A 24,544-nucleotide genomic window follows, 5' to 3' on the forward strand; every position below is an offset into this window, starting at 1 on the left:
TGGGGGGGGGGGGGGGGGGATCCCTGCTGGGAGCGTTGACTGACGGTCACCACTCTCTGCAGGAGGAGATCGGGACATTCACTCAGTCCCTGAACAATAGAGCCGATGTTTGACAGCTTCAGTGTTGCACGTCAGCTCTAATTATGGGGATGGGTGTAATTCGCTCTCCCCATAATTCACCTTTTAACTGTCCAGAAATGACAGTGGTTCTGCTGGATCCTGAAACTTCAGAAATCGTTATCTGCACTGATGTAGAAGTCTCACCTGCAGCAAGGAAGGTAGATCAATTTCTGTTTTGGAAAGAACTTCATTTCAGCCTTGTCTGCTGTGTACATTTCAGGTGTAGACAATTGACAGGCAGATTTCCTCAACTATTCCTCAGATTTGCAAGGCTGTCCCAGTTGAGGTGCCCATACACCTTACAATTATCTGCAGATTTTCTGTGGTCAGATGGAAAAAGTGCAACAGATTGGGCCAGGTGGAGATTACTCCATCCACACAGTTAAGTAGATGGACGAATCTGTTGCACCTTTACCATCTGACCACAGAAAATCTGCAGATAATTGTAAGGTGTATGGCCAGCTTTGGACTGTTTTTAGATGTCCTGAAGGTTAAAGACTTCCTGTGTCCTTCAATGGCCCAGACAGAAAATTAGATTTTTGTATTCACCAACAAATCCTTTTGCTGGAGTACACTGAGTTACACAGGTCCCATTCCTTGGAGTACATTGAGGGACACCCCTCTATGTTTGATTATGCTCTCCGTACTGCTTTGCTGCAAAACTGAAGCATGCTAATAGTAGGAGGTTATCCTGAATTGGCCGCCAGTTTTTTTGGGGGGGGGGTTTGATTGCCAGTGTCCAGTTCTTCTCTAGGCGGCATTATAACCTGAAGGTTAAGACTTCCTGTGTCCATCAATGGACTTCAAGCAAATAATTTTCTTTTTTTCTGGCTAGAATTCATTTTTAAACAAACCATTTTCTATAGTTTTAAATGACAAGACATTTTTATCTCTTGGAGGGCCTAAATAAACTTAGAGAATTTTAGCAAATCCTTTTTTGTTCACTTTTACACACACACACACACACACACACACACACACACACACACACACTTCCTCCAGGTCCAAGAATATGTCCACGCTATAACTGAATAAAATGAATTCACTGTCCCCTTAGGGTCCACGGCCGGCCTTGTTTGTCCCAGAAGTGTCTTTTGAGTTGCTGGTGAAGAGACAAGTGAAACGCTTGGAAGAGCCGAGTCTGCGGTGCGTAGAGCTTGTCCATGAGGAGATGCAGAGGATCATCCAGCATTGCAGTAATTACAGCACACAGGTAATTGTACACATCAGGGTACAGATATTCTGCATTCAGGATGTATTCTGATGCTACGCGATTTGTGTTATGTATGGTTCGTTTGACATTTCTCATTTCACTCCCTTTTGCAGGAGCTGCTGAGATTTCCAAAGCTACATGATGCCATAGTTGAGGTGGTGACTTCACTTCTGCGGAAACGCCTTCCTGTAACCAATGAGATGGTAAGATGCGGAGCTGCTTCCTGACTTTTAAATTGCCTCAATCTTTACTATGAAAGTTCAGTAATATTTTCACACCTTACAAATTCAAAAACGTAAATTATACTTGTTATGGTTTCTGGGCTTTTTGTCATTTCTTAATCACATGTTCTCTTGTAAAGGGTCTGTCTCTTCCATTAAAGAGAGGTATCGATACTAGAGGTAAGGCTGAAAGGGCTGGATACCAAAGCTGCAGATAAAAATCCCAGAGAGGTCATTGGGTAAAGTGTTATAATGCAGATTTGTTTACATTAAAAAAAATTGTTGTTTGGCTATTTTTTTAAAAAAAACGTTGTTTATTCAGAAATTCTGTTCAAGAGGGAAACCAGGTCTTTCGATGAATAGGCCTCTACTAGGGATTTTTCATTAGTTTTGGTCTATCATTGTTTTGGTCTATCATTGTTTTGGTCTATCATTGTTTTGGTCTATCATTGTTTTGGTCTGGACTCTGTTTAGGGTCTCTGAATCAGGAGAATCCTGAAAGTGGGCCCAAGTAAAAACCGATAGGTTTCCAGAACTGGCACCCAGCAGCAAGTGGGACATATGGACGCTTGGTGAAATTTAGGAAAATCCCTTCAAAGTGAAGCTTTTGGCTAAATTCCAGGCAAACGTGGTTGAAATGTAGTTCAGCTTCAAATCTGTGTTGGTGTATCTAAATGAGGAAAATGCAATTAAAATAAAACTAAATGGAAATGTTTTGAGATCTTCTTCTGTCCGTACTATACTGGATGTATTACTATGTCGGGTCTTTTCATACAGGTACACAATTTGGTGGCCATTGAACTTGCCTATATCAACACTAAACATCCAGACTTTGCGGATGCCTGTGGTCTGATGAACAACAATATAGAGGTGAGGAAGGGGCACAGTCTTCTCTTCTAGCTTGTGGTAATAATAACAAATTTTAATGTATAAAATATTTAATTTTTCTGTAACGTTTAGGAACAGAGGAGGAACAGATTAGCCAGGGATGTGCCACGGCCTTCAACACTTACAGATAAGGTGAACACTGTGAAAATGTCAAGCATGTGTGAATGTGGTATATTGTATACTAGGAATAGGAGGATCCATTCATTTGCTTTGCTTTGTTGTCCTTTACATAAGTGTTCATGCAGAAATCTGCCCACAAATGAATCCCTCTGATTTTGGAGGCGTATTCGGGGTTCACATGCCCTTGTAAGTAATTTTTAGTTAAGAGGTTTCCACGTGCGGCCATCCAAATGTTGCAGAAGTTAAGTTGCATCATGCTCTGGGATCTCCTACTGGGTACTTGCAGTTACTCAACAGTGGGTAGGTTAAAGGAGAACTATGGGGTCAGTGTTTTTCCCCATAGTTCTCCTTAGGGTAATGGGAGGACACAAACTAGCGTCCTCCCGTTACCCTAAGCTCAGTATACCGCGAGCTACAGCTCGCGGTATACTGAGACGCCGCAGCTGAAGCGGATCCTGACAATTGTGCCAGGATCCGCCCAGCTGCATGAGTGACAGCTGGCTCTGCCTATCTAGAGGCAGAGCCAGCTGTACCCGCCCCCTCCCTCGTCCGTTCCGCCAGTCAGCGCTGGCGGATCGGAGCGGGGAGAGGGGAATCCAGCCCCTCCCCTGTCACGGCAGAGAGCCGTGACAGGATCGAGAGGTGAGCGAACCCGGTATCTGTTCGCTCACCTCCCGATCTACTGAGCCGACCTGTGACAGTCTCATTGTCACAGGTCGGCTTAGAACTATGAAAATATAGAGGTGAGGAAGGGGCACAGTCTTCTCTTCTAGCTTGTGGTAATAATAACAAATTTTAATGTATAAAATATTTAATTTTTCTGTAACGTTTAGGAACAGAGGAGGAACAGATTAGCCAGGGATGTGCCACGGCCTTCAACACTTACAGATAAGGTGAACACTGTGAAAATGTCAAGCATGTGTGAATGTGGTATATTGTATACTAGGAATAGGAGGATCCATTCATTTGCTTTGCTTTGTTGTCCTTTACATAAGTGTTCATGCAGAAATCTGCCCACAAATGAATCCCTCTGATTTTGGAGGCGTATTCGGGGTTCACATGCCCTTGTAAGTAATTTTTAGTTAAGAGGTTTCCACGTGCGGCCATCCAAATGTTGCAGAAGTTAAGTTGCATCATGCTCTGGGATCTCCTACTGGGTACTTGCAGTTACTCAACAGTGGGTAGGTTAAAGGAGAACTATGGGGTCAGTGTTTTTCCCCATAGTTCTCCTTAGGGTAATGGGAGGACACAAACTAGCGTCCTCCCGTTACCCTAAGCTCAGTATACCGCGAGCTACAGCTCGCGGTATACTGAGACGCCGCAGCTGAAGCGGATCCTGACAATTGTGCCAGGATCCGCCCAGCTGCATGAGTGACAGCTGGCTCTGCCTATCTAGAGGCAGAGCCAGCTGTACCCGCCCCCTCCCTCGTCCGTTCCGCCAGTCAGCGCTGGCGGATCGGAGCGGGGAGAGGGGAATCCAGCCCCTCCCCTGTCACGGCAGAGAGCCGTGACAGGATCGAGAGGTGAGCGAACCCGGTATCTGTTCGCTCACCTCCCGATCTACTGAGCCGACCTGTGACAGTCTCATTGTCACAGGTCGGCTTAGAACTATGAGGTAAGTGGAAATCACTCATCTCATAGTTCTCCTTTTTAAAGGTTGCCCATTCGTCTTATAGATGATGCTAAAAAAGCTCTATAGAACCATGCAGTGCAAAGGAATGGGGAGAGGGAGGGGTCAGCTGTGTGTATTAATATTATGCTATGTGCATTTAGCCGTCATGTCTTTGTACACACACTCTGTACACACAAATTCCTAAAGCTGAATTTTATTGTGGTTATTGGCTTTTTAGGAGTGTACTTGGTGTGCAAGGTGTCACTCATGGATAATGCCAAGGTTGTGTAACTGCTACAGAATATAGCTGGCATTTAACCCCTTCATTCATATACAAGCCTGACTTTGAAGTGTATCTGTACCCAAAACGTTATTTTTTTTTTTTAAATTGTCCTTTGAAGGACACAGAAATTAAGAGACTGTTGGGTTATACTACTGCCCTCAGAAGGATTGGAAACTGGTAAACAAAAGAAATGGTAGGCCGGCCCAGGATAACCCCATCTACTCCCAGCATGCCTCAGTTTTTCACTAGTGTCCTGGGAAGATGGAGTTCTTTTCTCTGATCTGCTAAGAATAGTCCAACCTTTTTTGATTGCTGCTGTTTTTTCTTAAATCAAGATTTCTGTTATGTCGCTGCTGAGCTGGCATTTATATGCTGCTATAAAGATTGGCCTTTCCTTAGCCTGGCTTTGCAGTATGGCTTTTGCATATCCGGATCCTGCTAGACTCTATGTTGTGGCAATAGCCTCGAATGTGACCTCTAGCACTGGGCTCAGCATAGTGGTGCTTTCCAGACCTGCATATACTGGTAAACTGTGTAGTGTTATTAGAGCCCAGAGCTGTTGGAGGGTAGGAGTGCTGACATAATTTGCTGGGTGGAGTGTCGCATCTTTTTCACTGTTCAGGTGTGGGGGAGCACCTTCTTGCTGTTGCTCCTACTGCAATATATGTGGAACTCTCCTCGGTGAGTCTCTGCTGCCTGCCTACAGTGACTTGATCCAACACCGGCTTCCCGAGCAGCCGGGATTGTGAGTATCCTAAGACTTTGCCTCATACCCTGAGCATGTTGCCCTCCACCTTGTGGTGCAAAATGTCTGATTCTAGACACGCAGGGAACAGTCCCGCTGTACCTGATGCCTCCAGCGCACACTCTGGGATGCCTGCAGTGTCCCACCTGAGATGTCTGACACTGACCATCTGGGATTCTCCCCTCTGCTAGACTCTTCACCATCTTTGGAGTCTTCAATTTGGAGAATTTAACTGCACAAAAACTATTTTTCCCCGAAAAAGGGGATCCCACCACTGTTTCAAATTTTTTTGAAACAGTGGTGGGATCCCCTTTTTCGGGGAAAAATAGTTTTTGTTAACAAATTAATGGGGGACCCTCCATTATAAACAAATCAAAGCTTTATTGTAAATTTTATATATATTTAAAACCTTCCCATCCTGCAGTATATATTACAAGAATATAACTGCAGTCGTGCAGAATTTTATGGGCCATATAACACTACTGATTGAGGACCCTGACTGTAGAGGACATAAGCACTCCTGTGCGCCTTTCTCTGCAGAGTCTCTGTCCAATCTGCTTTCAGCATTAGTGGCCTCTGAGCCTTCAGTAGCCTAGATTCTGTTTCCACCTGAGAAGTCTGTCTACTGCCATTACTCCTAAACTTAGGGGCCATCTCTGCTCTTAAAGCGATGTGCACCACCTTAACACTGAAGGAACAGCCTGCAGCCTCTAATGGTGCTGTCCCCATTCTAGGCACCTTTAGACCCCATTCACACTGAGCGACATGGAAATCGCGCGACTTTGAGCGACGTCTTCCTATTGGGCTGTATGCAATCAGGAGCAATATCGCTCAAAATCGCTCTAAGGCCCCGTTCACATTGAGCGATTTATCGCGCGATTTTTGCAGCGATATCGCTCATATTTCCGCGCTATATCGCTCTATGTAGCTTCACCAATACATTTCAATGTAGCTGTTCACATCTCGTCGCTCAATATCGCTTGTAGCTCGTCGCTGGTAGCTTGTCGCTTCTACATGACCCTTTTTTAGAGCGATTTTAAACGATATTGCTTGTAAAGCTGATTGTAAAGCAAATATGTTGCGCTCGGTCTATGTGAACCAACTGCACACTAAAGTGTTAATAAACAAATCTGTGTAAAAATTACAACAATCCGTGTGAAAAAATTGATTCAAGTGGATTATTTACATATGACTAGAAGGTTCAACACACAAACATAATAATTAGAATAATAAAAATCAACACTGGAACCTTCAGAATTAGTGCCAGTGATCAACCTCATTGGTTCGGCATGTATATTATTTGTATAAATATTTGTGTTACTGCACTTAGATAGCCTCCTCTTCTCCTTTTTGAGAAAGTCATTGAACGAAACATGTCAAAGGAAAACCTGCCTTCATCTCTCTTAGCTGAGTGCTGCTAACCCTCAAAAGCTTGATTTTTTTCGTTGTTTCCGTAAGTGCATTTGAGTTCTTTTATGAAATAAATATTTGTGTTACTGCACTTAGATAGCCTCCTCTTTGTCTCCTTCAAATTTTTCCCTGGGGGACACCATTAGGTGAACGCCGCCATTCCGGGCGGCGAGGGATCAGGTGACCGAAGGAGAGACCCACGCCGGTACTTGACAAGGAGACATTAGAAGGGGTTGGAAAACCAGAACTTTAAAAGACCTCTTTAACAAGGAGCCCCTCTTGGGGAATTGTCATTGAATGTTTGGAGGACTGCCGGACAGATTGATCAAGTGTCACTGAGAGAAGGAAGTTGCCCTTTCTTAAAGTGCTGTTCGTTGGTTATGCATGTAATGATACATGCCCCTTGAAATGTCAGTTTCTTTGCTGTTATTATTTTAGAGTTTTGATTTATTTGCACGTTTTTTTTTGTTTTTTTTTTTTAGTATTGGAGGGCCACCACAGAGCCCCTCCTTCCTTTTCAAAGTTTGTTCACAGCTTGAATTAATATCACGATTTAAATTTTAGTTTTCTGTGTTGTTTTACTACACCGCTGGCCAGAGGTTCACGTGTTTAAAATATACATGCTGAACCAATGAGGTTGATCACTGGCACTAATTCTGAAGGTTCCAGTGTTGATTTTTATTATTCTTATTATGTTTGTGTGTTGAACCTTCTAGTCATATGTAAATAATCCACTTGAATCAATTTTTTCACACGGATTGTTGTAATTTTTACACAGATTTGTTTATTAACACTTTAGTGTGCAGTTGGTTCACATAGACCGAGCGCAACATATTTGCTTTACATTTGTTCACCTATACACATTGTTGCGGCTGGTCCAATCAGGTAGTTAGGCACGCATTCTGATTGCTCTATATTGCTCCTGATTGCATACAGCCCAATAGGAAGATGTCGCGCTCACTGTCGCGCGATTTCCATGTCGCTCAGTGTGAATGGGGTCTAAAAAAGGGTCATGTAGAAGCGACAAGCTACCAGCGACGAGCTACAAGCGATATTGAGCGACATTGAGCGACGAGATGTGAGCAGCTACATTGAAATGTATTGGTGAAGCTACATAGAGCGGTATAGCGCGGAAATATGAGCGATATCGCTGCAAAAATGGCGCGATAAATCGCTCAATGTGAACGGGGCCTTATGGCTCCTAAGACCACTAACAGATACACCCGCTGTTTGCATTTGTCCTCTATACAAACTGGAAAAATCCTGACTAGATCTTTGTACCTTCCAAGCGCTACCAGCCATGTACCCATTTGAGAAAGACTTTGTTAAAAAAAAGTGAGCTGCCTCTTCTGTAGATCCGGCAGTATCCTGTCTTAACAAAGCATCTGCCATCTCAAAGGAGGATGCACCTATATTTAAGCACCACACTGATCAAAAATACGGGGACAAGACAAGAAACTTTGTCCCTTGTTTGCCAGTGTCCAATCCTCCTGTAGAAGGCAATATAACCTGACAGTCTCTGAATTCCTGTGTTCCTGAATGGACTCCTTATGGATTTTACAAGAAGTACAGAAATCCCTTTTTTCATTTTGAATAGAATGGGAAATTTTTAGAACCCAGTTAGCTGTTGCTGTCATCTGGAGCTCCATTAGAGAGACTTTCTGGGATGTGTAATACAATATTTTATAGAACGGCCAAATGACTTGCCTTTCCTGGAGAAAAGGAAATGTTAGGCTCCATTGGCTGATGTCCACATGTCTGAAGGCTCAGGCACAGGCACTTGGTTATGTGATGTCTGCTCAAACAGGAGGTATGTTGGCCAGTTCTCTTCAGCAGAGATTATGCGAGTGCCCAGGCATTCAGGTATTTCGTTAGCACTAAAGAGAGAACAGAGCAGCATTTACTCCAGAAAAATTGAGTATTTTAGCCCTCCTTGTCTTTTTAGTAGGGATGCACAGATATCAGTTTTTCAAGTACGAGTATCCGATACTTTTCCTCAAGTACTCGCCAATACTAATGACCACTATCATCTTTTTTAGTGTCGTGTGACAGTTTTTCTAAAACAATACAGACTAATGATTTTAGAACAGTGGTGGAGCGCCAGGGCCCAGTAACAGCTGCACCCGCTACGACCCTGGCACTTCTGCCAGTGACTCCAAGCTGTAGAGGGGCTACAAATCTCAGCAATACATTATACAGTAATGCAGAATACCACCAGCGATTGGAGGACTACAAATCCCAGCAATACATTATACAGCAGTGCAAAATAATATGAAGCTACATACTCTCTGTTGCTCGCCAGTGCTGCGCGGCAGGTGCAGTCCCACCACGGCTGTTCAGGAGGTTGCGGGCGGCAGGAAGGAGGAGACTTGAGCTGTAAACAGGCGCTCCGAGGTCTCCAGCTCAATTTTAAAAATGTCAAGCGCCGGTATCGGCGTTTAGTATCAGGACTACTCGTGAAAATGGCCGGTATCTGTGCATCCCTACTTTTCCGCATCAACTTCTACTTCAGAATTGTGCACCTTCTCTTACATTTTTTTTTTTTTTTAAGCAGGTTTACGAAGATTCAGATTTACGTTTAACCATGGAAAGCCTGGTGTGTGTGGTCGCTTGTAAACTCCATCTCTTATTCTTTTTCTTTCTTTAGTCTACTAAACCTCCAGGGCCTTTGGCGTCCGCCTCCCTAGACTCCTGCCTCGCTTCTGCCTCTGAGGCTGATGGCAAGGTCTGTGCCGCTGTCTTTGCATTGCATGCCACCCTGTATGGTCGGGGGTCCTGCTGTGGCTGTATGTTGCTGTGTGAAGATCAAGGCTGTGTTTATAATGCATGTGCTGTCCCTTCCATCTCTGCCTGTGTGTCTGCTGTATGATGTGAGGCATGCAGAGGTCACATAGGGAGTCTGACTGCATGAGACACAGATCACCCCATCTGCAGGCTAAATCCAGATCCTTATCTGGATCACTGACAGGTATGTCAGCCAAAAAAGTTTTAAAAAAAAGACAGGAAGTAAGGGAAAATTTGAAAAAGTATAAATCTTGGAGAACTATGGGGTTAGGGCTTTTCCCCATAGTTCTCCGAAGGGTAACGGGAGGACACAAACTAGCGTCCTCCCGTCACCCTAAGCTCAGTATACCGCGAGCTACAGCTCAGGGTATACTGAGACGCTGAAGCAGCTGCGATTGTCTGGATCCGCCCAGCTGCGTGAGTGACAGCTGGCTCTGCCTATCTAGAGGCAGAGCCAGCTGTACCCGCCCCCTCCCCCGTCCGTTCCGCCAGTCAGCGATGGAGGATCGGAGGGGGGAATCCAGCCCCTCCCCTGTCACGGCAGAGAGCTGTGACAGGATCGAGATGTGAGCGAACACCGTTATGTGTTCGCTCACCTCCCGATCTACTGAGCCGACCTGTGACAGTCTCATTGTCACAGGTCAGCTAGAACTATGAGGTGAGTGAAAAGCACTCACCTCATAGTTCTCCTTTTTAACAGTTCTAACCTGTATTTGTTCCCGTCTGGAGTGCTGTTGGAAAGTTGCCCTCACTTCCTGTCTGGTAAAAGCATTGCCAGCAGGACAGGAAGTCGGGGAAATGTCTCTAATTGAGCTCTGGATAGCAGTAAAAATTGACAACATTTCTGATCCTTCCACTCTATCTGAAAATTAAAAAAAAACAACAAAGTTTGTGCTTGACATACAATTCAAAGTAAGAAATCTCTTTGGGTGAGTGGAAAACAAACCTCATTTTTTTATTTGGTAATCTCATTGAAGGGCTTTTAGGAAGCTATTGTAGAACTTCCCCTGCCTTTGCTTTGTGGAGATGAGCCATTACATTTTGAAAGATTTTTTTCATTATGTATTTTTTTTTATTGATCTTTAAATCTGAACTCCCGGTACAAAAAATGTATTTTAAATGTATTCCTCAATAGCCCCAATGGATAGAAATCCACTGTGTGTTCTAAATGTCTTTGCACACATAGATATTATGTATAAAAGTAGCAGTGACCTCATCACTGTGCTGTGCAGAGAACAGAGCTGTGGGAGGGGCCCAGCAGGCTCCACCCTCTACAGGCTGCCTGCATAAAACTACAGGAGGGGGCGGAGACTAGACCAGTCACCCTGCACAAGGAGAGAGAGCAGCAGTGACCGGTCTTTATTACAGGAAGCTCCAAGTGTCACACTGGATTACTGCACAGATCTAGAGGAAATACACAAAGATATAAGATTGCACACGGCTATGTAGAAGATATTTGTTTAGCCCAATTTTCAGCTTTCACAAAACTTGACTGTTCCTTTTTTATCTGGACTGTGAGCAGAATGCACGGGTTTTGGGTAGTAAATGATAACATCCAGATGAAGGAAATCAAAGAAGGGGAGACTAGGAACAGCCGCCTGCACTTCAGCTTGGGTGTGAGAATATTCCCCCCCCATTGGATTTCTGTGTCTTCCCTCAAACACACTTCAAGAAGTCATTTACACTACATGAGCCTGAAAATCCAACAGCGCTATCACCTGCTGCTGACTATGCAGTGCAATCCAGGTTCATTCTTCACGCAAAGCATCACTGTCATCCAAATGACCCAGGATGACATGATTTTTGTAATGTTGAACTCCAGGGAAACAGATGCACAACTCAAATACAGAAATGTGAACACTTTTAGTTGCCAAAAGATAATCAGGTCAGCCAGTCTTGTGATTTCCCCTAATAGCGTGTGCTCATTGGTCAGCACAGTAACATGACCGCACTGACCAATGAGAAGCACTTCTTCCTGGTCCTCTGCTCAGCATGGTCATGTGAATGCGGTCCACTGAGTGCTCACCAGTTGCAATCGATTTCAGCATTCTATACTGCTGGACTGGGGAGTCCGGTGTATGGACCATTGCACCGGCTGCCATGTAAGTGGTGTTCATTGTTTCACATTTTGTGAGAAAATGTACTTGCTCTTTAAAGAAAACATTATTACATGAGGACCTACATTCGACCTGGTGTTGGCCTCTTATCCCAGTACAGCAAAGCTCAGGCTGGGAGAGGAGGAAGCAGTGTGAGGAGCCAATTAGTTGTACTGCATTGCTCATTTGCTAACAAGGGGCATGCTAATAGGAGAGAGCAGACTGACAGATGAGCTCATTCGTTTGCCGTGTCTTCTTACACTGAGAGAAAGCTAGTCTTATGTCAGACAGAGCTGTGTAAATCTTAGGACTGGATGGATAGAAATACAAATCCCTTTGCAGGATTTTACAGCTCCCTTGTATGTTTTTCACCTCTGTATTTAGCTGTTTGTCTGGAGTTCAGCTTTATTGTAATGTTGCCAACTGTTTTGCTTCTCGCTTAAATGTCATTATGATTGCTGTTCTTGCAGACAGCTCCTCCAGGGGGCGCTGCAGATGTCCTAGATGCTGGGACTGGTAACTGGAGAGGGATGCTGAAGGCCTCTAAAGGAGAAGAGCAACTAGTGGAAGAGAGAAACAAATTTGTACCCATCCACCCGGCCAGCCCCCAGAGGGGCCACGCTCTGAACCTGCTGGATGTGGTGAGTGTGTAGAAGTGGATGGAGCGGGCAAAATGTTTTAGATTATGAATAAGACGAGAACAATCTTTTCTTTAAACTCTGACAGTTCAGTACAGTACTGACTAATGGGTTGTGATGGAGAGATGGTCAGGCCAGGATATGTGGGTTCGCCCCGGTGGCGTGCATATGACTGGGTGTCTCGGCCTCCCAGTCACAGCACTCAATACAGGTTGGCGGCGCTGTGACTACGGTCAGGAGAGTTTTTTCCGCCGTCCCTGCATCCACGTTCCTTTTTTACCCTACATGCATCTGGTTCCACGGGGTGGTCCTCCAAAGTAGGTACCTGGACGTGAGGCGGTGGGCAGGGACTTGGCTTTGACACCACAAGTGTGGCATGTATGTGGGGTTTGGCTGGAGCTGTGCGGGCCTTGTGGCAGGAATCCTCCTATTGCGGACCTCAGGGGGTCTGAGGTTTCTGTTGGCGGTGGGGGGGGGGTCTCTTCTGCCGCAGTCCCTCGGCCTGTCAGGCTTGGGGTAGGTGTCCTAACAGCATCTTCAAGAGGTCTTCCCTCCTCGATGCCTTGCTAGTGCAAAGCCTTTACCTGGCTTGCAGTGGTCCAGGTCGGTGCGGTGGGCGGCTCTGATGGTGGGAAGCTCCACGACCGTGGGTCTCCTGAATTTCGGCCGCCGGTGCTCGGGCGGCCGAAAATGTAGTCCCCGGCTTCACTTTGGGCCTAGCGGTAAGCCGCGGCCGCCAACTTGGATGTGGGCATCTGAGCCCTTCCATTGAGGTCGGTTCCGGTTTCCGCGGCTGTGGCGGTCCTTTTCATCGGAGGATCGCTGAGAGTGAGACGTGCTCCTACTCCTGCTTCTCCACAGGGGACAGGTCTGGGTGACCGGGAGTCGGACTGTTGCGGTTCTTCCACTAGCCTGCGGGGTCGTGACTACCTCTGGGGTCCTCTCCGCCTGCTGTTTTTTTTCTCTGGGGCAGTTTGGGTATGCTGGGAGTAGTGTACCATGGACTGTAGAGAAAAGTCGCCCGCGATACTATGTGGGGTTGTGAGCTTCCTTTGGAAAATGCTTCCCATTCCCCTTTATGTGCAGCCTGCACCCCTTTCCCAGTCTCCTTTACCACCCTCGGGTGCTGGGGTGGTCGGTGCCGTCGGCACCACCTTGTTCTTGGAGGCATTTTCATTTACTATGGACAGTTTTTGAACGCGCTTTGACGCAGAGACCCCCTAAGCAGTCGCTGGCTTTAACGGCGTGGCTGTTGAGAGCCAGGTGTTGAGGGACCGTGGTTTGTCTGATCCTATTACTTCCACGATGCTCAGGGCCGTGTCGCGGAAGATTTACCATCGCACTTGGAGGGCATACTTTGCCTGGTGTGAGATGGGTGGTCTGTCTCCGCGCCTGATCTCGGTGAACAGACTTCTTACTTTTCTGCAGCGTGGAGTGGATCATGGTGTGGCCCTGAGTACCGTGAAGGGCCAAATTTCGGCTCTGGCTGTTATTTTTCAACGACCATTGGTGTCAAATGCCTTGGTTCGCACTTTTGTACTGGGGGTTACATCTATTGTCTCCCTTGCCGCCTTGGGATCTCAATTTGGTACTCTCGGTTTTGCAGGAGTCTCCTTTTGAACCGTTACGGGAGATTCCTCTTCTGAGTTTGTCCCAAAAGGTGGCTTTTTATGGAAGCCTTTACCTCGGTTCGCAGAGTTTCGGAGTTGGCGGCCTTGTCTTGCAAGTCACCGTTTATTGGTCCTTCATAGGGACAAGGTTGTTCTGCGTCCTCGTCCGTCGTTATAACCTAAGGTTGTTTTCGGCGTTCCATCTGAATGAGGACATTGTCTTGCCTTCTCTTTGTCCGCAGCCCGTTCATAGGAAGGAAAGGGCGCTGCACTGTCTGGACGTGGTTCGCGCTCTTCGGGTTTATTTGGATGCGACTGCCTCTATCCGCGAGTCGGATTCCTTGTTTGTGGTTATGTAAGGGACATGCTGCGTCCTCGGCCACCATCTCTAGATGGATTCATAACACCATTGTTCAGGCGTATGCCATTCGGGGGCGTGAGCCTCCTTTTTTCTGTTACTGCCCATTCCACTAGAGCTGTTGGGGCAACTTGGGCTTTTAGTCATGGTGCCTCAGTTTCTCAGGTTTGTAAGGCCGTTACTTGGTCTTCCATTCACACCTCTGCCAAGTTTTATAAGGTGGATGTTTTGGCGTCTGCGGCTGCTGGCTTGGGGCGCAAGGTTTTGCAGTCAGCCCTTTAGTGGGGTCTTGTTGGGGTTTTTTTTTGTGCCCACCCCTCTCTTTGGTACTGCTTTGTGACGTCCCTACGGTACATGATCCTAGATCTGTTCCCTGTGTCCTTCAATGAACGGAAGAGAAAATAGGATTTTTGTACTCGCTGTAAAATCCTTTTCTCTCCGTTCATTGAAGGAAACAGGTCCTGCCCTCTCTGTTGGGTGTACACCACTAACTGCTTGTTACTTACTGTAGACTTGTCAACAGGTGGGGGGTTTGGCCACCAGCAGGGGCCGCCCCTAGGCTGGTTTAGTCTTTAGTTTTGTGCCTAGCCTCCTTCTCCTGCAGGTGGCGATATACCCTATGGTACATGATCCTAGATCTGTTCCCTGTGTCTTTCAATGAACGGAGAGAAAAGGATTTTACGTTGAGTACAAAAATCCTATTTTTTTAAAGCCATTTGTATTGGATGGGCTAGCAAAAAAAGCGGTTTCCATTTATCTACTTTAATGTTACAGCTAGGGCTGAAAACACGAATTGATTTAATCAATAATGAGAATTGTTGTCAATGCTTCTCATTATCGATTAGTTGATCTGGATCCCCTGCTACTCTCCTCGACGGTGGGAGCCAGTGTTTCATCAGCTCTGTGATCCCCAATGGGAGCAGCGGGGATCAGAGGAGACACAGACCCCTGCAACTGGTGCCCAGCAATGAGGAGAGCTCCGCCAAACCGACCCCCGCTGCTGCCGCATAAGCTTTGCTTCCGACGCTCAGCCGCTCTCTCCGCCGCACTGTGTGGTGCATGCTGTGGTCTCTGTTTCCTCCAATCCCTGCTGCTCTCCCCCACTTGTATAGCCAGAGCAGCGGGGATCGGAGGGGACACAGACCGCTGCAGCTGGCCCCAGTGGGGAGTAGCGACCGGCTGTCCAGGAAGAGCTCCGGTGACAGGCGGGAGGGGGCTCTGTTTAGACCCCTGATATTTCCCCAAAGACCCTATAAATAAAAATAAAATGTAAAGAAAAGTAAAAAGAAAGAGCCTACCCCCCACCCATACAAGAAACCGTGTTCATTCCAATGGCACCGGAACCCGCTGCACCGCAATGCTGTGCATTCTAGTGTGGCACGATTGCTAAAAATTTTGCATGCAAGTAATCTTTGTAACACTCCATTTGTGTATTTTATTTCCAATAAAGGGTAGTATTGAATTTTTTTTCATCTGATCGAAAAAATAATCGCCCATCTAATCAATTAGGAACATAATCATTACTTGCAGCCCTAGTTACAGCATATAAAGTAAATTGTGTGCTTTCAACCTTCCATATTTCTCCCTGTAAATGTTTTCCTTTTAAAGTGTATGTCTGGGCAAAATCAAGCAAACCTATTCAGTACCTCCCTGCAGTTCATTCCCCTTTTACCTGTTTTGTCTGTTTACACTGCAAGTATAAAGGTCCTGCCAAAAATCCAGTTATTTCCTAATGTGCTGTTTTTAAGCTGAGAGTACAGTGGCTTTGCTGAACTGCAATTCCAAGCAATGTTCCCAGCTCTGCCCACTCCTCTCTTGCTGGACCACAGAACCCCTTCCCTTTATCTCTAGCACATAGAGGGCATTCTGTAGTTCAGCACAGAAGAACTGGGCAGGGCTAACAACACTGCTTAAGATGTCAGTGCAGCAGAGGCACTGTGTTTTCATCAGTATGATTACTGTGGTCCATCTTTGGTCTCAGCACTCTGCTTCCAGAGTCCCTGGCATTAATGATATTTGTTGAGGGCCTTTCAGATGTCTTCATGTGGACTTTCTGGACTTCACGGTCATGCTGAACCCACCCAGATAATAGTGTTCTGTGCTCTAACTCTTGTGTATTTTCTTTGAAGCCTGTGACAGTTGCCAGAAAACTTTCCGCTCGTGAGCAGCGCGACTGCGAGGTGATCGAGCGACTAATAAAGTCCTACTTCCTGATTGTGAGGAAGAACATTCAGGACAGGTAAGGTGGTGGAGCGGGGTCAGAGTCTACTCTCCCATGTCATTGTTGGTGTGTCTCAATATTAATGAGCTTCTCCTTGCAGTGTGCCAAAAGCCGTGATGCACTTCTTGGTGAACCACGTGAAGGACACTTTACAGAGCGAACTGGTGGGCCAGCTGTATAAATCCATGTTGCTGGAGGACCTGCTCACAGAGTCTGAGGACATGGCCCAGCGAAGGAAGGAGGCTGCAGACATGTTGAAGGTATCAGCTTAGCTTTCTTGGTGTTATCCATGCAGAAATCCTCAGTATTGCAGACACACTCCGTTTATATTGTACGCTGATCTAGCAAAGCTGACAATGTCCAAACCTTAGATAATTGACCTCAACACCAAAGTTCAGGAAGTTTATGAACACACTTGATGACTACTTTATTGTCTCTCATCCATAAACTGTTCCTCTGCCTGGTAGTGCATTCCTGTCCTCTGCTATTTCAGTATCCTGTTTCTAGCTAATTGTTGGAGAAATAGTCTTCTTACTTTATGGTCTCCTCTGCTGCAGAGGCAAGAGCACCATGTGCTGGCATGGACATTATTGTCTCCTCTGCAGAGGCAAGAGCACCATGTGCTGGCATGGACTTTATTGTCTCCACTTGCTGCAGAGGCAAGAGCACCATGTGCTGGCATGGACATTATTGTCTCCTCTGCAGAGGCAAGAGCACCATGTGCTGGCATGGACATTATTGTCTCCTCTGCAGAGGCAAGAGCACCATGTGCTGGCATGGACATTATGGACTCCTCTGCTGCAGAGGCAAGAGCACCATGTGCTGGCATGGTCTTGTCTCCTCTGCTGCAGAGGCAAGAGCACCATGTGCTGGCATAGAGATTAATCTTAGAGTAGATGTAAACCCTGACTGAATGAGCCCATTCCTCTTTACAAATCGCTGCATTAAAGCATCTGTGGTTAATATAGTAAATCTACAATTTTGCAGCATACCAGTACTTAGATGTGGTGGCAGCATTGGTTTTCTTCAGCCAAAGAACATTTTCTGCAAATACAGAAAAATACCTGTTGATCCTGCCACGTTTGAGATTTCCGTTCAGTGACAGAACCTCTCCCCTATGTTATGTAGATGAGGATAGAGGAATGTGATCTAGTCCTGTTCTAGGGTGACAACACTGCTCTTCCATCGATAGAGAAGAAGTGTTATCACCCTAGGACAGGTAGCGTGTTACCGTGAGGATCACCAAGTGAAAATAATTGGGAGAACCTGAAAAACAAAATGCAGCCATCACATCTAAGGACTGGTAAGCTGCTATGCATATTTCTCTCATCTATTAAGGCACACAGCTCTGAATAATTGAGATGTAGGGTTATGCTGCTGCCTTTAGGCCTTTAGGCAGCAGCATAACCCTACGTTTTATAATTTTTCACAGCTGTGTCCCTTATTGGACTCGGAGAAAAGGATTTTACAGTAAGAACTAAATCCTATTTTTTGTACTTGGGTTTAGTTGCATTTTAGATCCAGCAGTCTTCTGACTGGTCATGTGACATCCCGGGTTCCTGTTCCTCTTTTGGCTGGACTTCTTCTATTGCATGCCGCTAAAGACCTATAACAGTGCCCTCCATACATTTCATGGGCTGGTTGTTCCCTTTTTCTTTCAATAGGCACTTCAGAGAGCGAGCCAGATCATCGCTGAGATCCGGGAGACACACCTCTGGTGACCAGAAGATCGACACACCAGACACATCACTTAAAACCAGAGGAAGCGCGAGTCGTACACACGGTAGAATTTTATTTATATCAGAAATCCCTGTGTATTGGAGGATCGTGTCCAGGAGGGAACCTGCTCTTCCGAGCAAGAAAAAACTTCCACAGTTACACAATAAATATGTCCGGCTATTATTCCCTTCTCCTGATTTCCTGTTGTGATTCGAGCTGGCCAACCATTGTGACGTTGGAACAAGAGCATGCTGGGAAGTCTAGTCACTCGCCTTGGCTCACATAAATCTCTTTTTTAGGTGACGTGTTTTATACAGGACCCGTGCAGTTCTCCGGAGTAGTGTACATTTTTGTTTTATCATTTGATATTACACTGACTAAAATATATTGAAAGCCCTTAAAATAAGAATAATAATAAAGTTCTGAATATTTTGGAGGCGTTTCCACTTGAAATGTTATATTTGTTAGGGGCAGGAATGTTCAGACCGGAAGAGGTCTGATGGCTTTCAGAAGCTTGGCTGCCATTCTGTGATCCTTATGGAAGTTTACCTTTTTGGTGGTGAGGAGATAGAAGGTCTGTCAGGTTTTTATTTTTGGGGTCCCTGCTGTGGAGATTCACCATCTCCTATTTGTCTTGGTGACCAGGATTGAAAGTAAGGAAATCCCAAATTGTTACTGGTCACCAGAACAGGAATTGTGGGTAAAATATTGCAATGGGGACATCTGTTCCCATGACGATGGTCTCTTACTTTGGACAGAGTCTTCTCCTTTCCTGTTGCGTCTACAGGACAGGAAGTGAAGGAAAATCTCCCCTATACAGTTGGCAAAAATAAAAGCTGACAAGTGTTTTAACCGTTCCCTATTCTCCCCAAAATGGAAAGCTTTAGATATCCTGTAAAGGGAGTATAGCAAGACAAAATGGACGTCATCTTGTCAGCTCCAGCTCTGGGCCCCGGTTATAATGTGTTCACTGAACCAGTGATGTCCTTATAAATATTTTGTGATGTCGCCGAGTCATAAAACGGTCAGATTCTATTGGCTGCTTTGCTGGTTTACAAAAATAGTTTGGCTACAACTTGGATGTTAGTCACCCTACACTGCGTCTGTATATTGCTCTATACATAAATGACTGAGGCTTGTGAATAAAACCAAGCCCATCACCAGCCAAAATCTTTTTTTTAGTTTTGGATAGAATAAGGAAGTGTTAGAACCTCTGTGTCCCCAGTGAGATTTTCTCTCACTTCCTATCTAGTTGATAGGGTCAGAGACACGAAGTCATGGGAAGTCTCTCCAATGTATGTACAGCAACAAAACCTGCTTTGGGTGGGCCCATTTACACCGTTGCGTGTGTTGGAGCAGACCGTTCACTTTGAATGGGCCTTTAACATGCAAAGTGATGCGCTTACACTATTCTACACTACACAATGCACCTCACCACAACCATTCAGATCTGTGCATTGTGCTATGCTTGTAGCATGGCTGTTTGTTATTATTGTATATGGGAGTTGGGGGTGCCATTATAAATGAATGCACACATGTATTACCCCAGGCGCAAACTTGTGAATCCAGGCTTTTATGAAGGGTTCAGCTAGTTGTATTGCAGTAATGTGCACTGCCATTTTGTTTTCAGTGGACTAAGGCACCAGTGTTGCAGTGCACTAAAATGCACATGCTATCCGTGTGCTGGATAGGGAAAAAGGGTTGTGAAAAAGTCAATTGTGGTGGATTGGCAAGCTAAATATATGGGCTACCTTACCACAACGCATGGCACCTCATAACAATAGACCGTGTATATATGTGAACCTCGCCTGTATAGAACAGGAAAATGTTAGAGGTTCTCTATACCCTATTCTAGTGACCCGTTTCCTTTAGTTCTGGTGTCACTGAGATGGAAAGCGGGAGGAAAACATTCCAGTGGTGACAATACGATTGTACTCTTCATCCACTTAGCCATAAACAGCAATAAAAAGAACTTTATGGTAAAGTCGTGTTGCTGGTGCTGAAATGGCAGCATATGATATTTATGTTGCCGTGTATTGGAACCAGGAAAGGCAAATGACACTGCTGGTAAGTATTCAATGTTCCATTCTGTGTGCACTCAGTTTGGTTTGCCGTAGCTCCAGCACAGAGTGATGGATTCACATTGGATGACTGCACAGATCTGACAGAAGTAATGCACACGTCTCTTGTATTTAGATGATATTTACTTATCCCAGAGTTCAGCTTTAAAGGTTGTGAGCGGAGTCTTTTTTGCAGGGAATCCAGGCACAGGCAACAGCCTGGCAGAGGTTCTAACCCTTCCCCAGTTCATCTACATCTGATGAATCAGGAACTGTATGTGTTTTGGATGGTAAAAATCCACATTTTTTTGTTTTTAATGACAGATTACCTCATTTTTTTCCCCTGAATCGTAAATTGTACTGTTTTCTTTGTCAAGCTTTTTAGCATAACAGCCAGTGTCGCATGGACGCACTCGTAATTCGGGTCACTGCTAGGCAGCTTGCACCAGGGTTCGGCCATCTTATGTCACCTGACCTTTTATTTGTGAGGGAGGGGAAAGCACCGCTAACACTTAGAGGCAGCTGCATGATTAGCTGTGTTTTTGTTTCAGGCCTCCCAGAGGCGTCCTCCGTTGTAATATACCTCTTTTTTCTTGGTGTCACCGGGGTTGTCATACAATAAAGGGACCTGTGACACATCCCTCATTGTCTGATTCCAGTCTATGTGTGACAGAGGGGAACAGTCGTTGCCACTTCAATACTGAGACTTCATGTATGTTCTGACTTGTCTGTGTTTATCATTGTAAATAAAATGGTCGTGCAGAAAGTTTGCGTCTCTGACTTGCTGCGAGTAGCTGCTTTTACCTTGTGTCTTCTCTCTTCCTGCAGACTGTCAAAGGGGAATTGTAATGGTCACCCAGTATAATAATACTTGAAGCTGGACTCCAGGCAGATATCTCTTTATTTATTACAGTGGACCTTTACCCCTTTGACAAAAAAAATCACATCAGCATCTAGCTAGCTCTGCATGCTGATAGGAAATCCTCTTACATTCATTAGTTAATAAAACACTTTTATTTTACTTACAATTTTTTTTCCCCACTGGCACAAATAATGTAATTGTACCCAAGCATTGCATCCTGGGTTACATCAGCATTGCTGGGAGATCTCATCTGATCTCAGGGAAAGGCATTTTCCTTCCCTGAGATGATGTGCACGGTCACATGTCCTGGTCACATGTCCTAGTCACATGTGCCAGATTTCCAGGAAGTAAAGGTATGTGGATTAATCTGCCCTTAGTAAAAATGGCCACTGTGAGAAGAATGGGGAGGAAAATAAAAAGCCGGCAATTATCTAGAAGTATGTGTTTGTAGATTGTCATTACTAAAAGGTGTGTTGTCATTTCAAAGATCTGGGTAAAGGTCCACTTTAAGACACACAATTAAAGCAAAACCGCAGAATTCTTTGTTAAAATCTGCAGTGTAAATATACAGTAATACCTTGGTTTACGAGCATAATTCGTTCCGGCAGCATGCTTGTAATCCAAAGCGCTTGTATATCAAAGCGAATTTCCCATAGGAATTAATGGAAATTCAGATGATTCGTTCCACAACCCAAAAATATTCATATAAAAATGATTACAATAGAGTAATATAATACTGTACAAAATATAAAAGAAAAATAAACCGATTACCGGTACCTTCGTGGCTGGTGTGAGGGGGACAAGAGAGAGGAGGATTATTGTGTAGGACGACTTTCACTATCACTAACGGAAATCACTGCTATCTCTTGGCTCAATGGAATCTTTTTAATTTTGTGAAACCTTAACAAGGAATCTATCCAATGTGACATTGCATTGTCGTTAAACAGACTCATCGCTCGCACTGCTACAGCCTTATTCGGTGGTGCTTTTCTACAAAATGTTGCTCTTATTGCAAGACATTGCTTGTATATCAAAGCAAACATTTTCAGAAATGTTTGCTTGTCTTGCAAAACGCTCTCAAACCAAGTTACTTGTAAACCAAGGTATTACTGTATGTGAGAAGGGGTGGTCGTATGTATGTATGTTAGCTACTGTAATATTTACACTCTCCTTCTGACTGGTGACAGGATTACTGCGGTACTCATACACAGAAGCCATACCACTGTTTGTCTGCTGCTCCTTAACCTCCATCATTCTCAGAAGGCTTTCTATTCTGTGAACCCATTTAGAGAATACAAAGCATGCTATCTATGGTCCAGGGTATAGGAGGAGTGGGCACATGACACTGGATTCTGTGTAGGAGAGCCCACAGCTGTCATGGCTGCTCTCGCTGTGCTTCTGCTGAATGAATGTGTCAATATTACAGTAATCAAAAACACAGTGATATATGACTTGACTTGTGTTTTCACTGAAGATTAAAAGGGAACTATGGGGTAACCTTTTTTAGCCCATAGTTCTCTGCACGGTCACAGTAGGACATATACTAACATCCTCCTGTGAGCCAAAGCAAGCTATTCCCCAGCGATATACTGAGAGCACCGCAGCTGGGTGGATCCCTACAATAGTGTCGTGATCCACCCAGCTGTGTGAGTGACAGTTGGCTCTGCCTATCTAGATGCAGATCCAGCTGTGCCCGCACCCTCCCCCGTCCGTTCCGCCAGTCAGCGATGAAGGATCGGAGAGAGGGGAACGATGGCTGACGGTCACTGCTCTCTGCAAGGAGATGATCGAGAAGTGAGCGAGTGACAGTATGTGTTCGCTCACTTCCCGATCTATAGAGCCGATGTGTGACAGTTTAATTGTCATAGGTCGGCTCTAACTATGAGGATGAGTGAAAATCGCTGACCTCATAGTTCTTTTCAGAAAAAATGTTTACACTGCAGATTTTTTTTTTAAATATTCTGTTTAAATGTGTTTTTTTTTTTTTAATGTAGGTGCCTCAATTTGATCTGGGATCAGCCTCTTGCAGTCTCTGTGCAGATCTCAGACTGGGAGAGGGAAATGCAATACTAGGGAACCAATCAGGTGTGCCACACTGCAGGGATCAGAAGAGCTCAGTAGGCTGCTGCTATTTCTTTAATTTCCCAATCACAAGTGGGTGGAGGAGACCTGTATGTTAACTGCAGCAGAGAATAACCAGGTGTCCTGCCCTGCCATATGGGGGGCTGTGCAACTCCTAGGACTAGGTGGACAACATTTAATAATCCTTTGGCAGGTTAAAATGTTTCCAATGTATGTATTTCATCTCTGGATTTAGTTGTTTCTAGAGTTCATCTTGAAATCCTTGCACTGATTGGCTGAGCCTGTGGCATTTAGTATGCTGCATTGATAAAAGATACATAACATGTACGGCTGTAGATCCAGCCCTTAGCTGGCTCCTATTGCTGTGGTACTTACTCCTCAAGCAAGCTCTAGTTTCAGGGAACCGAGGTTACCATAGAAGTCTTATTCACATCACAAGGTGTAGGTGTCAATCTTATGCACCACTGCCATGTATCACAGTGCATCTGACTCCTCTGCACAAAAATGTGACATGTCCTACTTTCTCCTCCTCAAAGTGCCTTGTTGTATTGGGATTGGTGAATATATTGGCCCTCTAAGATCATCTTATTTTCTGCCTAGCACAAAGGCTCAAATCTGAGATGGCTTGTCTGTAAAATGTTGCAGGCAAGGAGGAGGCCCTAGTCAACCTTCCATGCTGACTGCAGTGTGTATCTTTGAGGAGATCAGTCGGGGGGAACTTCTACTCATCCTTTCTGCCTGTAGCCTAAAAATATTATTTCCTGGCTCTAGTACACTGGCCGTACATTTCTCAACCACCAGGAAACATATTACTATTCTTTGTGTACCTGCATGTGTAACAACTAGTTTTACTGTTTGGAGAAGTGAACAATCTAGGCCAAAATAGCTGATATGGAAACATTCTCCAATTCAGCTCACTTTCCAGTTCAGCTATGTTGTCCTAGATTGTTCCCTTCTCCCTTTTGTGAATTAATTTAAAGACAGCAGTGACAGATTCTTTTGGCTGCCATTCTACATTTGCTGGGGCAAGTGAGCTCCCCAGATGCAGTACTTGATCTGAGTGGTGAACTGCCATTCACCCCTATGTAAGCTCTGATGGGGTTACATTCAGGGCTGCAGAAGAGGCGCATAGTAAAGGTGATCATCAATGGGTGAAGTGGGGTTTGTTTTAAAAAAAAGAAAACTTGTAATTTTTTTTCCTGAATGTGATTAAAATTAGACATTTTAACCATTAATAGCAATGCAGGAGACTTGCCAATGCTTAGTGCTTTCATGTAGCAGCTCAGATGCCCTCATCCTCTTCTCTACCCTGAGTCATAGCATGCAGGTCCGGTGTCCTGACATTACTGGGTACAAACGTATTCAATGACTAGGCAAGGAAAAGGGACGAGCCTGAACCTTCTAATATCACAGTAGAGCTGAAAGCTTCCCGGGTCCTCTTTACTGAACGTTAGACTAGACCCCCCTCCTCTGCCGTTCTCAGCTAGCTTCACAAATCAGAG

At 45.0% G+C, this 24,544-nt stretch overlaps 1 protein-coding gene and 1 long non-coding RNA gene across 9 annotated transcripts in view; one reads left to right on the top strand and one right to left on the bottom strand.

Annotated features, from left to right (window-relative positions):
* Nucleotides 1–18,185, top strand: part of DNM1L (dynamin 1 like) — a 53,460-nt gene extending 35,275 nt beyond the window's left edge. For 2 of the 8 annotated variants that reach the window (XM_018570547.1, XM_018570560.1), the window contains 9 exons: nt 1,178–1,333; nt 1,447–1,536; nt 2,332–2,424; nt 2,515–2,574; nt 9,260–9,341; nt 11,967–12,133; nt 16,228–16,337; nt 16,420–16,579; nt 17,984–18,185. In XM_018570547.1, coding sequence (XP_018426049.1) covers nt 1,178–1,333; nt 1,447–1,536; nt 2,332–2,424; nt 2,515–2,574; nt 9,260–9,341; nt 11,967–12,133; nt 16,228–16,337; nt 16,420–16,579; nt 17,984–18,040 — 975 coding nt within the window. In that variant the 3' untranslated portion in view covers nt 18,041–18,185. Of the gene's footprint in view, nt 1–1,177; nt 1,334–1,446; nt 1,537–2,331; nt 2,425–2,514; nt 2,584–6,785; nt 6,793–9,259; nt 9,342–11,721; nt 11,743–11,844; nt 11,852–11,962; nt 12,134–16,227; nt 16,338–16,419; nt 16,580–17,983 lie in introns of all 8 variants that reach the window. The other 6 variants (XM_018570569.1, XM_018570575.1, XM_018570552.1 and 3 more) reach the window with 5 other exon arrangements.
* LOC108798811 lies at nt 17,721–24,453 on the bottom strand. Its single transcript, XR_001941978.1, has 3 exons — nt 24,441–24,453; nt 19,353–19,355; nt 17,721–17,803 (listed from the first exon to the last, which is right to left on the bottom strand). It is a non-coding gene; the product is annotated as an uncharacterized LOC108798811 (long non-coding RNA).
* Nucleotides 24,454–24,544: the final 91 nt, after the last annotated feature.

Source organism: Nanorana parkeri, unplaced genomic scaffold (genome assembly GCF_000935625.1).
Source record: "Nanorana parkeri isolate BGI_ZX_2015 unplaced genomic scaffold, ASM93562v1 scaffold38, whole genome shotgun sequence".
In the NCBI taxonomy this organism is placed as follows: domain Eukaryota; kingdom Metazoa; phylum Chordata; class Amphibia; order Anura; family Dicroglossidae; genus Nanorana; species Nanorana parkeri.